Source organism: Cervus canadensis, chromosome 2, assembly GCF_019320065.1.
Source record: "Cervus canadensis isolate Bull #8, Minnesota chromosome 2, ASM1932006v1, whole genome shotgun sequence".
NCBI classification, from domain to species: domain Eukaryota; kingdom Metazoa; phylum Chordata; class Mammalia; order Artiodactyla; family Cervidae; genus Cervus; species Cervus canadensis.
Window position 1 is genome coordinate 54349413 of NC_057387.1, and position 15770 is coordinate 54365182.

At 39.9% G+C, this 15770-nt stretch overlaps 1 protein-coding gene across 1 annotated transcript in view; it reads right to left on the reverse strand.

Moving 5' to 3' along the window:
* Window positions 1-13020: 13020 nt before the first annotated feature.
* The window catches only part of CLCA4 (chloride channel accessory 4), a 30329-nt gene continuing 27579 nt past the window's right edge, over window positions 13021-15770 (reverse strand). Inside the window, exons 12-14 of the mRNA XM_043460771.1 lie at window positions 15272-15442; window positions 14136-14372; window positions 13021-13796 (exon numbers count right to left, since the gene is read on the reverse strand). Of these exons, the coding sequence (XP_043316706.1) occupies window positions 13354-13796; window positions 14136-14372; window positions 15272-15442 (851 nt within the window). The 3' untranslated portion in view covers window positions 13021-13353. The remainder of the gene's footprint in view (window positions 13797-14135; window positions 14373-15271; window positions 15443-15770) is intronic.

Below are 15770 nucleotides of genomic sequence, written 5' to 3' on the forward strand. Positions count from 1 at the left end.
GCCATGCTCAGCACCAGAAGTAGTGGGCAATGCTAGGAAGGCTCACTGGAAATGAAGACAAGGACTTGTCAGGAAATCCAGCATGGAAAATGACTGGACCTATGCCTGCAAAAGGAAGAATGGATGATGATGAGGAGAACACAAATCTAATCTATGGGGTTGGGGGGGTCGGGGGGGGGTAAGGAAGTGGAAGACAGTAGGAGTTTGGTGTCCAGGAAATTGTCTGTATATCAATTGCTTTGTCACCATAATTTTGTGCAACCATATTGTTGACTGTGATCACTATGAAGTCAATTTATTGAGTGGTATTATCTCTTTACCATCTGAGCCATATCTCTTTGGTGTATAAGCCTGGAAGAATATTGTTCTTCCATGTCTCTAATGAACTGTGCTCCAGAGCTCTCCTATTTGATTGGGTACCAATGTCTCTTACTTACTTACAAGACACTCTAATTCCATTTTATGCATGTGTGCATGTGTGTGTGTGCAAGTGTGTGTGTGTGTGTGTGTGTGTGTGTGTTAGTCGCTCAGTTGTATCCAACTCTTTGCAACCCCATGGACTATAGCCTGCCAGGCTTCTCTGTCCATGAAATTCTCCAGGCAAAAATACTGGAGTAGGTAGCCATTCCCTTCTCCAGGGGATCTTCCTGACCCACTGATTGAACCGTGGTCTCCCTCATTCCAGGCAGATTCTATACTGTCTGAGATATCAGGGAAGACCCAATTCCATTAGTGTTATCAATTTTGGCTCTCATGTTTCGTTTGATGGTTAAATCCCAATCCTATTCAGACATGCCTACACTTGAGTTGGATTTCCCAGGTAGGTCAGATTGTAAAGAATCTGCCTGCAATGCAGGATACCCGGGTTCGATCCCTGGGTCAATAAGATTCCCTGGAGAAGGGAATGGTAACCCAATCCATTATTCTTGCCTGGAGAATTCCATGGACAGAGGAGCCTGGCGGGCTACAGTCCATGGGGTCACAAACAGTCGGACATGACTGAGTGACTAGCACTTCATACTTGAATGGCAGCTTTCCTCTTTCTCTTCCTCTAATCCAAGCCAGACTTATGGCTATGACTTAAAGTAGGGGAGGATGGAGTGTAATACCTCAGTCTCTATATCTTCTCCTTTTTCCTAGAGGTATTCTGCTTGGATCTTGGTGAGGATGAATAGGAGAGGCCTCCTCATGAGCCTGTCCCACTCTTGTGTAGTTTCAGATGTCACTCAGTGGCAGGTGTTCCAAACGTTCCCTAGCAGTTTCTTCGATGGGCCCTATAAAGCTCTTCTCTTTATACAGTCTCTTGACATGGGAGATCCCAAGTGGATTAAGCCCAGTCACAATCTACAGTTCTACTCTAAGAAACTCTATACTCCTTGATGTATCAAACATGCACAAAATACTTGATGCCTTCCACTTTCTCTCTCCTGTTCATTTCTTCCATGTCAGCAGCGTCAGCAACTCTGCCCTTCCAGAGGCTCAGCAATGTTGATGTTAGTGGATTACCCTCCTGACTTATGTGGCTTCCTGAGATTTACACTTCATGCAGGCGTGTCTTACCAGAACACTGCATTCTCCAGAAGGACAACCGCTTTCTCTCTTTCCTTATCTTCTTGTATTGGGCAGTGTTTAGAGTAGTAGAATTAGTGGGTGATTGTCATGCTTGGCTGACTTAGTACCTCTCACTTTCTGTAAGGAGATGTGGCTTGCAGTATTCTAAGTTTGTAATCTGGTGTACATTGTGTACATTGGTAAATTTTGTTCTCTGTTTTGGGCCTGCATAGTTGATTTTTGGAAATGATATCCTGATGGGTAGTAAATACTCCCTTGTTCTTATAGTAAAGGTCATATTGTGGGCAAAACCTTGTGCTCCTAGAAATCTGAATATTAATGGAAGGTCAGTGGTGTCAATAGTGAGGATTTGACTTGCACTCACTTGTGGATGTGACTGGTGATGGAAGTAAAATCCAATGCTGCAAAGAACAATGTTGCATAGGTACCTGGAATGTTAAGTCCTTGAATCAAGGCAAACTGGAAGTGGTCAAACAGGAGATGGCAAGAGTGAATGTCAACGTTTTAGGAAACTGTGAACTGCAATGGACTGGAATGGGCGAATTTAATTCAGATGACCATTATATCCACTACTGTGGGCAAGAATCCCTTAGAAGAAATGGAGTAGCCCTCATAGTCAACACAAGAGTCCAAAATGCAGTACTTGGGTGCAATCTCAAAAATGACTGAATGATCTCTGTTCGTTTCCAAGGCAAACCATTCAATATCACAGTAATCCAAGTCTATGCCCCAACCAGTAATGTGAAAAAGGTGAAGCTGAACAGCTTTATGAAGACCCAAGAGAGCTTCTAGAACTAACACCCAAAAAAGATGTCCTTTTCGTCATAGGGGACTGGAATGCAAAAGTAGGAAGTCAGGAAACACCTGGAGTAACAGGCAAGTTTGGCCTTGGAGTACAAGATGAAGGAGGGAAAGGCTAACAGAGTTTTGCCAAGAGAACGCACTGGTCATAGCTAACACCCTCTTCCTACAACACAAGAGACGACTCTACACATGGACCTCACTAGATGATCAATACCAAAATCAGAATGATTATATTCTTTGCAGCTGAAGATGGAGAAGCTCTATACAGTCAGAAAAAACAAGACTGGGAGCTGACTGTGGCTCAGATCATGAACTCCTTATTGAAAAATTCAGACTTAAATTGAAGAAAGTAGGGAAAAACACTAGACCATTCAGGTATGATCTAAATAAAATCCCTTATGATTATACAGTGGAAATGACAAATAGATTCAAGGGACTAGATCTGATAGACAGAGTGCCTGAAAAACTATGAACAGAGGTTTGTGACATTTTGCAGGAGGCAGTGATCAAGACCATCCCCAAGAAAAAGAAGGGCAAAAAACCAAAATGGTTGTCTGAGGAGGCGTTACAAATCTCTGTGAAAAGAAAAGAAGCAAAAGGCAAAGGAGAAAAGGAAAGATATACCCACCTGAATACAAAGTTCCAAAGAATAGCAAGGAGAGATAAGAAAGCCTTCCTCATGATCAGTGTTATAGAAATGACTCTGATGCTGGGAAAGGTTGAAGGCAGGAGAAGGGGATGACAGTTGATGAGATGGTTGGATGGCATCACTGACTCGATGGACATGAATTTGAACAAGCTCCAGGGTTTGATGATGAACAGGGAAGACTGGTGTGCGGCAGTCCATGGAGTCACAAAGAGTCAGACATGGCTGAGCAACTGAACTAAACTGAACTGAACTACCAAACATTAATCAGCCATAGGTTTACCCATATCCCGTTCCACTTGAACATCTGTCCCACCACACTCCTCTAGGTTGTTATCAAGCCCCAGTTTGAGTTCCCTGAGTCATAAAGTAAATTCCTGTTGGTTATCTATTTTATATATGGTAAAGTATGTTTTCATGTTACTTTTCCATGCCTCCCAACCTCTCCTTCTCCCTCAACCAGCCATGTCCATAATTATGTTCTCTATGTGTGTGCAATTGGATAGTTTTAAGATGCCGTCTTTGTTGTAGGGTAGTTGAGCATAGGTAGGTGAGTTTATCTCTGGGCTTTCTTTCCTGTTCCATTGATCTGTATTTCTGTTTTTGGTTAACACCATATACAAAAATAAACTCAAAATGAATTAAAGGGCTGCATGTAGAACTGGATGCTATAAATCTCTTAGAGGCAACATAGAACACTCTTTGGCATAAATCGCAATAATTGATTTTAGGAGCAGTCTCCTCCTGTAATGGAAATAAAAATAGACAAATGAGACCTAATTAAACTCAAAAGCTTTTGCCCAGTGAAGGAACCATAAACAGATTGAAAAGAAATCCCACAGAAGGGGAGAAAATATTTGCAAATGATGAGACTGACAAGGGTTTAATCTGTAAAATTTACAAATGGATCATGAGGCTCAATATAAAAAAACACAAACAACCCAACTAAAAATAGACAGAAGACCTATAGACATTTCTCCAAAGAAGACATAAAGATAGCCAAGAGGCACATCTAAAGATTCTTAACATTGCTAATTACTAGAGAAATGCAAGTCAAATGTAATATCAGACACATTGTCAAATATCAATAAGATAATACCTCACACCAATCAGAGTGGCCATCATCAAAACATCTACAAACAATAAATTCTGGAGAGGGTGTTCCCTTTTGGCGAAATGTGAATTGGTATAGCCACCATGGGGAATCTCCAAAGTATGGAGGTTCCTTAAAAAACTAAAAATAGAGCTATCATATAATCTAGCAATCTACTCCTTAGAATATATCCAGAGAAAAAGATGGTTCAAAAGATTCCATGTACTCCAGGTTTCATTGTAGTGCTGTTTACAATAGTCAGGACATGGAAGTAACTTACCTACATGTCCCCTGAGAGATGTATGGATAAAGAAGATGTGATACATATATACAATGAAATATTTCTCAAGCATTAAAAAGAGTGAAATAATGCCATTTACAGCAACATGGGTGGACCTAGAGAGTATCATCCTAAATGTGGTAAGTAAGAGAAAGATAAATATATGATATAGCTTATATGTGAAATCCGAAAATCTGATACAAATGAAATTACTTACAAAACAGAAACAGACTCACAGAGTTAAAAAAAGGAATTTATGATTGCCGGGGGTAAGGATGAGTTGAGGAGAGAGATAGATTGGGAGTTTGGGATTGACATGTATACACTACTGTATTTAAAATAGAAAACCAACAAGGACACTCTATAGCACAGGAAATTCTGCACAATATTCTGTAATATCCTAAATGGGAAAAGATTGAAACAGAATAGATGCATGTAAAATGTGTAACTGAATCATTTTTCTATATGCTTGGAACTAACACAATATTATAAATCAGTTATGGTCCAGCGTTGGGGTCCTTTAATGGACTGGAACCTGGTGGTCTGGAGTTCACGATGAGAAAATGAAAGAAGGAAGGAGGCTAATATTCCCTGGGTTACACAGCCAGCCTTCACGTTCCAGGGTATCAGCCAGAAATAGAGAGAGAGAGAGAAGGACACGGGGACCCAAGTCTCTGGTGGAGCAAGGGTGCCTTATTGAATTCTGTAAGAGTATATATACTGAAAACAAGGTAGCTTCTTCAGATAAAGATCAAGAGACCAGACTTTACAAGTTACCAAGGAAGCAAGGTAATAGAGGCCATAAGGCCAAAAGGCGATCCATATAAAAAGAGGGTCGTAAAGAATCCCTTTCACCAAATGGAAAAGCTAATGAAGGAAATCCTATGCAATCATCCCATCTCTTTGATCTCCATCCTGGGAGCAGCTTGCCTGCTCCTCTCGCCCCTGACAGGGACTAATAAGGAACAGAGGGCTCAAGAGAGAGAGGAAACAGCACACAGGAACCCTCCTGTTAAACATTCCCTGACAGTCCAGTGCAAAATTAAATTGAAAAAGATAGAGACAAGGTAGGGAGCATCTGCACCCAGGAGATGATGATGGATGCTGAACTGAGGCAGCATCACTGATGGTGAGATGGGGAGAGACAAAGATGAGATGGGGAGATGTCTGTGACAGGACTTGTCAACTGATGGGAGGCAAAATGTGAGGAAATTGGCAGGTCAAGGTTGGCTTCCTGGTCTCCAATTTGAATGCCTGGGTGGTAAAGATATTTCTTTCTCTGAGAAAAAGAAGTTCAGATGGACGTGTGGGTGAAGATAATATTTAAGTTTTATGGAATTGTTTCATTTCCTTATCAAAATTGACAAACCTTTATCCAAAAAGCTCTCTAAACTACCCACATTTTAATGTTGTCTTAAAATGTGTGTTTGTGAGTATGTGTGTATGTGTGACGTTCATGGTGTGGGAGCAAAAGCTGGAGATGGAACTGGCATTCAATAGCAGGATTTCCTCTGATGGACTTATCCCTTGACTTTAGATTCTCTGGAATCTGGAGAGCCCTGTTTTCCTTCCTAGGAAAAAAAGTTTGATTAAAGGTCAAAATATATGTGAGAAACTGCTGTGTATGAATTTACATTTGGAGAAAAGCACCAGACTTTGATCATTGCTACTTCTAAGTCCAATCTGATATTCAAATTATGGGATGAGTGATGGCGCTACTTCCATATCACAACATTGTTACTTTTCAGTTTCTCATGTGCCTCTGTCACAATTTTGTGTAAATGCCCTCCTTTATTCCTTAAACTGTGTGAGGACAGATAGCAGGAAACATAGTGTTTAGCACTTTGCTTATATTCCCCTTGAGGTCAGACATACCACAAATTAATGTGTGGGTCATCACATAGTTTTTAAAAGAACATAGAGCACTGGGATCATAATTTGTATAGTTGTTTTGCAAAAGGTGTTACTTGAATTGAGGTATAATGGGCTATTGTAGTACTAAAGCTATAGGACCGCTTAATGGTGCATTTACAACCTTTCCCAAAGACTACATATTTTTCATGTGTCAGTCCTATGTGGTGAACAAGGCCACCACATGACAACCCTGAGATTGTGCTTTGCTAAACTCCAGTAATGCCATTAATATATGATTTAAATGGATCCCTTTGGAGTCATATATGTGATGGTCCTAGATAAGAATTGAGATTATAAGGAAACAGAAGACAGAAACAGAGGGAAATGGAGCCAATCCAAGGGGTGAAGCCACGCTCAGCACCAGAAGTAGTGGGCAATGCTAGGAAGGCTCACTGGAAATGAAGACAAGGACTTGTCAGGAAATCCAGCATGGAAAATGACTGGACCTATGCCTGCAAAAGGAAGAATGGATGATGATGAGGAGAACACAAATCTAATCTATGGGGGTGGGGGGGTCGGGGGGGGGGTAAGGAAGTGGAAGACAGTAGGAGTTTGGTGTCCAGGAAATTGTCTGTATATCAATTGCTTTGTCACCATAATTTTGTGCAACCATATTGTTGACTGTGATCACTATGAAGTCAATTTATTGAGTGGTATTATCTCTTTACCATCTGAGCCATATCTCTTTGGTGTATAAGCCTGGAAGAATATTGTTCTTCCATGTCTCTAATGAACTGTGCTCCAGAGCTCTCCTATTTGATTGGGTACCAATGTCTCTTACTTACTTACAAGACACTCCAATTCCATTTTATGCATGTGTGCATGTGTGTGTGTGCAAGTGTGTGTGTGTGTGTGTGTGTGTTAGTCGCTCAGTTGTATCCAACTCTTTGCAACCCCATGGACTATAGCCTGCCAGGCTTCTCTGTCCATGAAATTCTCCAGGCAAAAATACTGGAGTAGGTAGCCATTCCCTTCTCCAGGGGATCTTCCTGACCCACTGATTGAACCGTGGTCTCCCTCATTCCAGGCAGATTCTATACTGTCTGAGATATCAGGGAAGACCCAATTCCATTAGTGTTATCAATTTTGGCTCTCATGTTTCGTTTGATGGTTAAATCCCAATCCTATTCAGACATGCCTACACTTGAGTTGGATTTCCCAGGTAGGTCAGATTGTAAAGAATCTGCCTGCAATGCAGGATACCCGGGTTCGATCCCTGGGTCAATAAGATTCCCTGGAGAAGGGAATGGTAACCCAATCCATTATTCTTGCCTGGAGAATTCCATGGACAGAGGAGCCTGGCGGGCTACAGTCCATGGGGTCACAAACAGTCGGACATGACTGAGTGACTAGCACTTCATACTTGAATGGCAGCTTTCCTCTTTCTCTTCCTCTAATCCAAGCCAGACTTATGGCTATGACTTAAAGTAGGGGAGGATGGAGTGTAATACCTCAGTCTCTATATCTTCTCCTTTTTCCTAGAGGTATTCTGCTTGGATCTTGGTGAGGATGAATAGGAGAGGCCTCCTCATGAGCCTGTCCCACTCTTGTGTAGTTTCAGATGTCACTTAGTGGCAGGTGTTCCAAACGTTCCCTAGCAGTTTCTTCGATGGGCCCTATAAAGCTCTTCTCTTTATACAGTCTCTTGACATGGGAGATCCCAAGTGGATTAAGCCCAGTCACAATCTACAGTTCTACTCTAAGAAACTCTATACTCCTTGATGTATCAAACATGCACAAAATACTTGATGCCTTCCACTTTCTCTCTCCTGTTCATTTCTTCCATGTCAGCAGCGTCAGCAACTCTGCCCTTCCAGAGGCTCAGCAATGTTGACGTTAGTGGATTACCCTCCTGACTTATGTGGCTTCCTGAGATTTACACTTCATGCAGGCGTGTCTTACCAGAACACTGCATTCTCCAGAAGGACAACCGCTTTCTCTCTTTCCTTATCTTCTTGTATTGGGCAGTGTTTAGAGTAGTAGAATTAGTGGGTGATTGTCATGCTTGGCTGACTTAGTACCTCTCACTTTCTGTAAGGAGATGTGGCTTGCAGTATTCTAAGTTTGTAATCTGGTACATTGGTAAATTTTGTTCTCTGTTTTGGGCCTGCATAGTTGATTTTTGGAAATGATATCCTGATGGGTAGTAAATACTCCCTTGTTCTTATAGTAAAGGTCATATTGTGGGCAAAACCTTGTGCTCCTAGAAATCTGAATATGAATGGAAGGTCAGTGGTGTCAATAGTGAGGATTTTACTTGCTTGGAGCCTTGATAAGTATCATGAGAGATACAATTACTAATGAAACCTCAGACCACTTTGAAAACTTATAATTATTTGTGTCTTGTGATTTGTTTAATGTCTGTCTTTCTGTGAGACTCTAACCTCCATGAAGACTTAGGGAAGCATTTTCATTCACCATTCTTCTCACAACATTTAGCTGCAAAGTGTTGATAAATAGGAATTTAATATCCTGGCTGACTGACTGACAAGCAATTTGCCCTTAGTGCTGAGATACCTGAATTTAGGGTATGGCAGTACAAACCTGCTTAGCATGAGAGCTGCTATGAATTGAACCCTAAGTATGTGCAGAAATGAGGCCGAGGACTGCCATTATCTTGATATTTATACAACACTTGCGGGAGACCTGGGTTTGATCAGTGGGTTGGGAAGATACCTTGGAGAAGGGAACGGCCACCTATTCCAGTATTCTGGCCTGGAGAATTCCATGGACAGAGGAGCCTGGCAGGTTATAGTCCATGGGGTTGCAAAGAGTTGGGCATGACTCAGCAACTTTCCCTTTCACTTTTCTGAGGGTGGATATTAGTATTTTCACAGATTTTTACAGACGAGAAAATTAAAGCATAGTTTCTGTTGCTTTTATATCAATCTCTAATTACAAAGAACTGTTTTAAAGTTTTATTTTTTATCAGCTCATTATGTAGAGAGAGTTTAAAATATAAAATAGCTCTGAAACATTAAAAAAAAACTTACAATTGTAGTACAGATTAAATCTCTTTGGACCACATATTACTTTTCCCAATTTCTACTCCTTTTTTCTGCTCTACTTCCAAGTTAAAATCTTGAAAGAATTGTGTGCATACAGTTTCTGGATTTATTCACTTCCTGTTTTTCTTAAGCAAGATTTCTCTTATTAAGGTCATTAATAACTGTGTTGTTATATTCAATGGCCACATTTTAGCATTAATCAGAAGTGCTTGAATGCTTCTTCCTTCTTGAATCATTCTTATCTTTTCTTGATCTCACACACTTGAGTTTCTCAATTGTATTCATAAGCTCTTTCTCCCCGCCACCTGCCCCCTGCCCCCAGCAGTTTATGCTTTTCTATTCAGTATCAAAACTATTCGTGTCATTTGGAAGTTGATAATATTTCTTAATTGTTTATTACTGGATAACAAGGTTTATTACTGAATTTGCAAAGAAGCAATACAAAAGGTTTACAGAATATTGACGTAAATAGATAAGTGGGCTCAGTACAACATGCCTCCACAGTTCCTCATGGGAGTGGGCCAGAAGTTCTGCAGTCCATGAAGCCGTTTTGGAGGGAGTAATCTACCAGGTCACAGGAGCTCAGAGCTTCCTGTTTCTTTCAGTTTTCTTATTACATTAAGGACAGGGTCCACTTACTACCACATAAGGAAATTCCTTGCTGTGCTACAGATCATCATTACATACTTCCCTGTTTGAATTTGCTTTGCTGAGGCAACTTGGAGAAAATAGAAGTACATTTCACAGAAACTGTATGGTTTGGGTTAGAGTTGGTGACAAGAGACATTTGCTTGAAAGTTCAAAGGTCTAAAAGAGCTGCCATAACTATCTGAAGCTGGGGTGATAGGAGGCAATAAGAAAGATGGAAATGGGCCAGTGTCCTTACTCTTTCCCTACTCCATGTGCAACTCCTCTGCTTTAATGCTGGCTTTGCTGACCTATCATGATCCCAGACCCACAATGAGATACTTGGCAACTGTCTTACAGAGGTGGTAGAGGAGCAGAGGCAATAGACTTCTATAGCACACAGCAAACTTCTACAGTTCCACGCTAGCTCCTGGCCTTGCTTAACTTCCAACACCCAACGCCAAGAGCTAACTCCAGGGTTTCAGGGAGGTTTGTTATTAATATTTATATTAAGCTTTTTTTTTTCTGATTCTACAGTTTTTTGTTCAGTTCTTTAGTGTCCCAGTTAACCCCTATAATAAATTCTCAATTCCATAATGTTAACAGTGGTTCTGATACCCAGATGGAACACCGACTAATACTGTTATTGGTTGTTTCAGTAATTTAGATTTATGGACCAAACTAGTTGAAAACTTGGTGGCTAAAACAACTACCTATTTATCCCCTCCATAATTGTGTTGGCTTACTGATCTTAAAGGGGAGATTCTTTTGCCAGTTATGGTTGAAGTCTAATGACTGCAAATAGAATAATCTTGAGGTATGACTGGGAAGCAGGGATAGTTAGGTCTCTTTCATTCTCTGTATAGTCTTGGAACCTCTGTAGTGATATCTGTCACTATAACTGAATTTTGTAAATGACAGAGTTATCAAGAACACAAAAATGTTGTGTCCATCATTTCTGCTGCTTTCTAATTTTTAAATAAGTCACTGGGGCCATCCCATACCCTAATGTGGGAGGCAACTACATAAGGCCATGAACAACAGGAGCTGTGGCTCTTTGGAAATCCTTTTGGAGACTAGCAACCATACTTTACTGTTAAATCTATAGCAGTCCCAACTCACTTCGTAGTTACTTTGACCTGTGCTATTCTGAGTTCCATTTTATGCTAGTGTCATCAGACACTGTGGTTTGGGTCTGGCCATTTACCCATGCTGTATTAGGTCACTCTGACCTGTAACATCAGCCAACACCAAGTAGCATGCATTATAACATGGGAAAGTGGTTCCCTCAGCTGAGATGGTAAATGGATACCATCTCTTGGTCCTGTAGCTTGGACTGACCTCTCCAGGTGGGTCATTAGCTTGTGACACTGCCAGCTGCCCATCTTTAGGGACTGCAGCCAGTTGGATGGCTGCTGGGGTGGTTTTTCTCTTCAGGAATCCTGTAGTCATTTGAACTTTTGTGGTTAGTAATGGGCTACTCTTCCCCACTTAGGGCTGCCTCTCTTCCTTTACTGGGATAGCTTAGAATTTTTTCCCGCAGTTAGATTTCCTACCAGATGATGATGGCCCCAAGGTTTCATTTCTATACCTGGTACATTTTATAAATAAATGATTATATCATAACAATGCTATAGGAATGTAATGGAAATCCCATGTAGAGCCTTTATACTGCAGATTTTCTCACTAGGTTATCCTGTACTATAGTCAGGGCTAGCTTTGTGGGGTGAGACTTGTACATTTGCATGGTGTCTCATGCTTAGAAGGTCCAAGAACTTGGTTTAATGCTTTGCTGTTACCATCTTGAAATCCTTGTAAATTATCGAGCAGGAGCTCTTCATTTTCATTTTTCACTGAGTCCTATAAATTTTGTAGCTTATTCAGAATACAAAAACAGTAATCATTCTGCTATTTTTCTGATTCTTACCAATTCATATTCAGTTACTGATGTAGTTCTATAAATAGATCTAAATCAAAGCCTGACCTGAAAGTGGAGAGTCTTCAACTGAGACTCATCAGAGCAAAGCTGTTGCCTCAGAGAATCAGGAAGAGTACTAACCAGGCTGGTAGGCTTTGCCTCCAGGGCTATTGGGTTGATAGGTTGGAAGGACATAGGGAAAGTCTGGCTATTTCACATTATTTCTGTAACTATTAGAGAATTTCAGGCTTTTATTCCCCTCCTGGTAAAAAGTCAGTTGTCTTACGCTAGCCCATTTGGAGAAGGAAAACACAACCCACTCCAGTATTTTTGTTTGGAGAATCCCATGGACAGAGGAGCCTGGTGGACTACTATAGTTCATGGGGTCGCAGAGTTGGATATGACTGAGCAACTAACACTTCCACTTTCAACCCCTTTCCTACATTTTCTCCATGTCCACCTCTATGTATATAGCTTTCAGCAATGCTTGAGTAGGTGCCAGCCCACCAGAGGAATTAAATGTGCTAATAGACCTTCTACCTCAATAGCACAGTCCCTAAATGCCCTACTACACAGCTTGTTTTCCAATGAATGCTATAAGAGTAAAACCAACATTTCTAGTTATCAGGCATCCCCCACTTATTTCCTTTCCCCTAGCTTCTTTAATATTATCTTACATATCAATGAAGTACAGTAAACATGCCCTTATTTATATTGTATATACTAGTATATTGTTGGAGAAGACTCTTGAGAGTCCCTTGGACTGCAAGGAGATCCAATCAGTCCATCTTAAAGGAAACCAGTCCTGAATATTCACTGGGAGGACTGATGCTGAAGTTGAAACTCCAGTACTTTGGCCACTGATGCAAAGGACTGATTCATTTGAAAAGACCCTGATGCTGGGAAAGATTGGAGGTGGGAGGAGAAGGGGACGACAGAGGCTGAGATGGTTGGATGGCATCACCAACTGAATGGACCTGAGTTTGAGTAAACTCCAGGAGTTGGTGATGGACAGGGAGACCTGGCTTGTTGCAGTCCATGGGGTCGCAAAGAGTCAGACATGACTGAGCAACTGAACTGAACTGATACAAGTATATAATTAAAGACCTTCAGTGAATACAATAAAATCAATTTATACTAAAAAATACTGAGACCAAATTATTTCTTGAAAATAATGTTTATTTGCCTCCTTACATTTGTATTTTGACCACTCCAGTAGACAGTTTTAACTTCTCGATGAAATTTGAGTTTTTATAGAGAACTTTTGTGTCAGATAATATGTAACCAGGTATGAATATGAAAAAGATCTTTATCACCTTTTGATAAATTAATAAATAAAAGTTGTTTAATTTAATATTGATTTACAATTTTTCAAATATCTCTGCATGTTTATATTTAGTCAAAGTGTCCCTTGTAAAACTTAAAATAATTTTCACACATGATAAATTTAAAAATTCTGAAACATTCTTTAATTTTGTTGTTGATATATTCTTAAAACCCTGTTCTAGGTCTGCTAGGATTTCTTCTCTTGTTTAAGAAATAAATGGTGATGCTTAAAATCAGACTAACAATTACCACAGAGCCAACCACTAACAACACCAAGGCAGAAATGCTGAGTCCGGACTTAGGGGGATTTTTATCAGGACTAGGATCTGGATGAATTTCATCAGGAATGTAATCTTCTTGAGGAACAAACAAAGCTACTTGCACAATGTTGGATACTTTTGATGTCAAATTGCTTTTATCCACACTTTGAATGGCAATGAAAATGTGGGTTTCATTTTCTTCTGAGATATTTCCTGGTTTGAATGTGAAGGTTTCCTTGGAGTTGGCCTCATTGGGTAACAGAGCAGTAGTGTTTACTTGCAGAGCATCATCAAAATTATCCCTTAAATCCAGGATGCTTTCACTTATTCTTATGATATATTCTTGAACTAAGAAAAAAAGTTATATGTAGTTTAGAAACTAGAGCATACCATATGAAATCTTTTTTCATTCTCCTCTGAAATGCTGTTAGTCATGCCAAAGTTATGCTCACATCCAGAGCCTTATTTATTTTCCCATAAAAGCTGAATTCTGATTTTTATACTCTGCAAATGATACATGGCAGGTTATAATGTGCCACATTTGATGATTCATAACATGAGATTATAAAATTAATACTTTGCTGAGCTATTAATTATAAATTACTTTCCTCTCACACACCCTTAGACACTTGCTTTTGCAACAAGCAACTTTCACTTAATCAACAGTGCATGACACATAGTCCTTACCTTTTCCAACATCAAAATCATCTCCTGGTGCTGTCCACGTTAGACTTATCTCATCCTCATGTGATGTGGCCTCAAGATCTGTGATTTGACTTGGTGGGAAGACGTCAAGGGATGAGGGAGACTGTGGGACATTGGAAACCACAAATGCACCTCCTGTTGCTGTTCTGGTGAAACTCTCCACATTTGTCTGAGTGTCCTCATCATTTTCAGGTCTTGATGGATTCCTTTCAATGTTGCCTGCATTACAAATTCCTGGTATTTAATGGACAAATCTGCACTAATATTTTCAGAACTCACTGAATTGTATTTCTTATCCTACATTTCCCCCCCCCCCCCTTTTTTCCCATATACACAGTTTCATTTTATTAATTTTGATTACAAGGTCATAAGGATGCAGTTGGTAGAATTCTTTCTTTAGCATCCTGACCAGAGTATTGTAGGGTAGAATTGGATAATAAATTGCTTTGGAATTAAGACTGTCCTGAGTGGGAATATTGTTATATAGTTAATATATGCTTTAAAAATAAAGGAATTGCTTTATTTCTTAAATTACCTTTAAGATGGGAATAAATCTGGGGGAATTTCTACTGGTTCCCTTTCAGTCACTTGTGTCAGGTTTCACACTTCGTCCCTGTTGCAAGTGCTAATGAATAATATTCAGATTATATTGCAACAGAAAGCCCCTATAAGGGTGACATAAGGGACAAAATAAAGGAAAGCTAACAAAAATGCATTCTTATTATTTGTCATCGCTTTCCTCTACACATTTTTCCTTTACTTTGCAAATAAAAGCATATATAATCAGATGGATAAATTCTACCATTGGTTTCTAGTTAAGTACATAACATATTAGCCTCTTTACTTCATCCTGAACTGAAAATGTGGCAAATTTTTGTTGATATAGGTCAGATGCTCCAAACAAATGTAATAATGGCTGGCTTTCATTGAAATGTCTATACCAAAGACACTGTACCAAAGCTTAGGTTAATTTGGAGGCAAACTGTCATATGACTGAGAATTCATTCCAGAAATGGGAGAAGCTATACTCTGAAGTTATAGAATATTTGTAGCCTTAATCATACCAACTCACAATTATTCAAGTCACCAGTGAGATTCAGACATTATGAAGTACTCACCGTCTACTACCCAGCCTGGTATGTATGCAGCTCTATTCGGTGGGTGCCTTAAGCTCCTTGTGACAGCATTTTCTCCTCCATGAGCCCGAACTTTTAAGTTATACATGCCATTTTCTTTATAAGTTGTAAAGTATCTAGAGTAGACTCCATCATTCTTGAAAGAATCAGCACCTTGTTAAGGAAGTGAAGGAATAAATTATTAATGTAAAGAAAAAGAAAAACTTAAGTATTTCCTAAGTCAAGCGTATGGGCATTATAAGCATATTGCTTTTATAGATCTCCCTATTTTGTGATTGACCCCTTGGGGAATATTTCCATTTTGCTCTGCCAACCAGTATCTCCTTGGATGGATATCCTTGTGGTACTGTGTTTGTGTGTGTACATATGCATGCATACTAAGTCACTTCAGTTGTGTCAGACTCTGCAACCCTGTAGACTGTAGCCTACCAATGTCCTGTGTCTATGGGATTCTTCAGGCAAGAATACTGGAGTGGGTTTC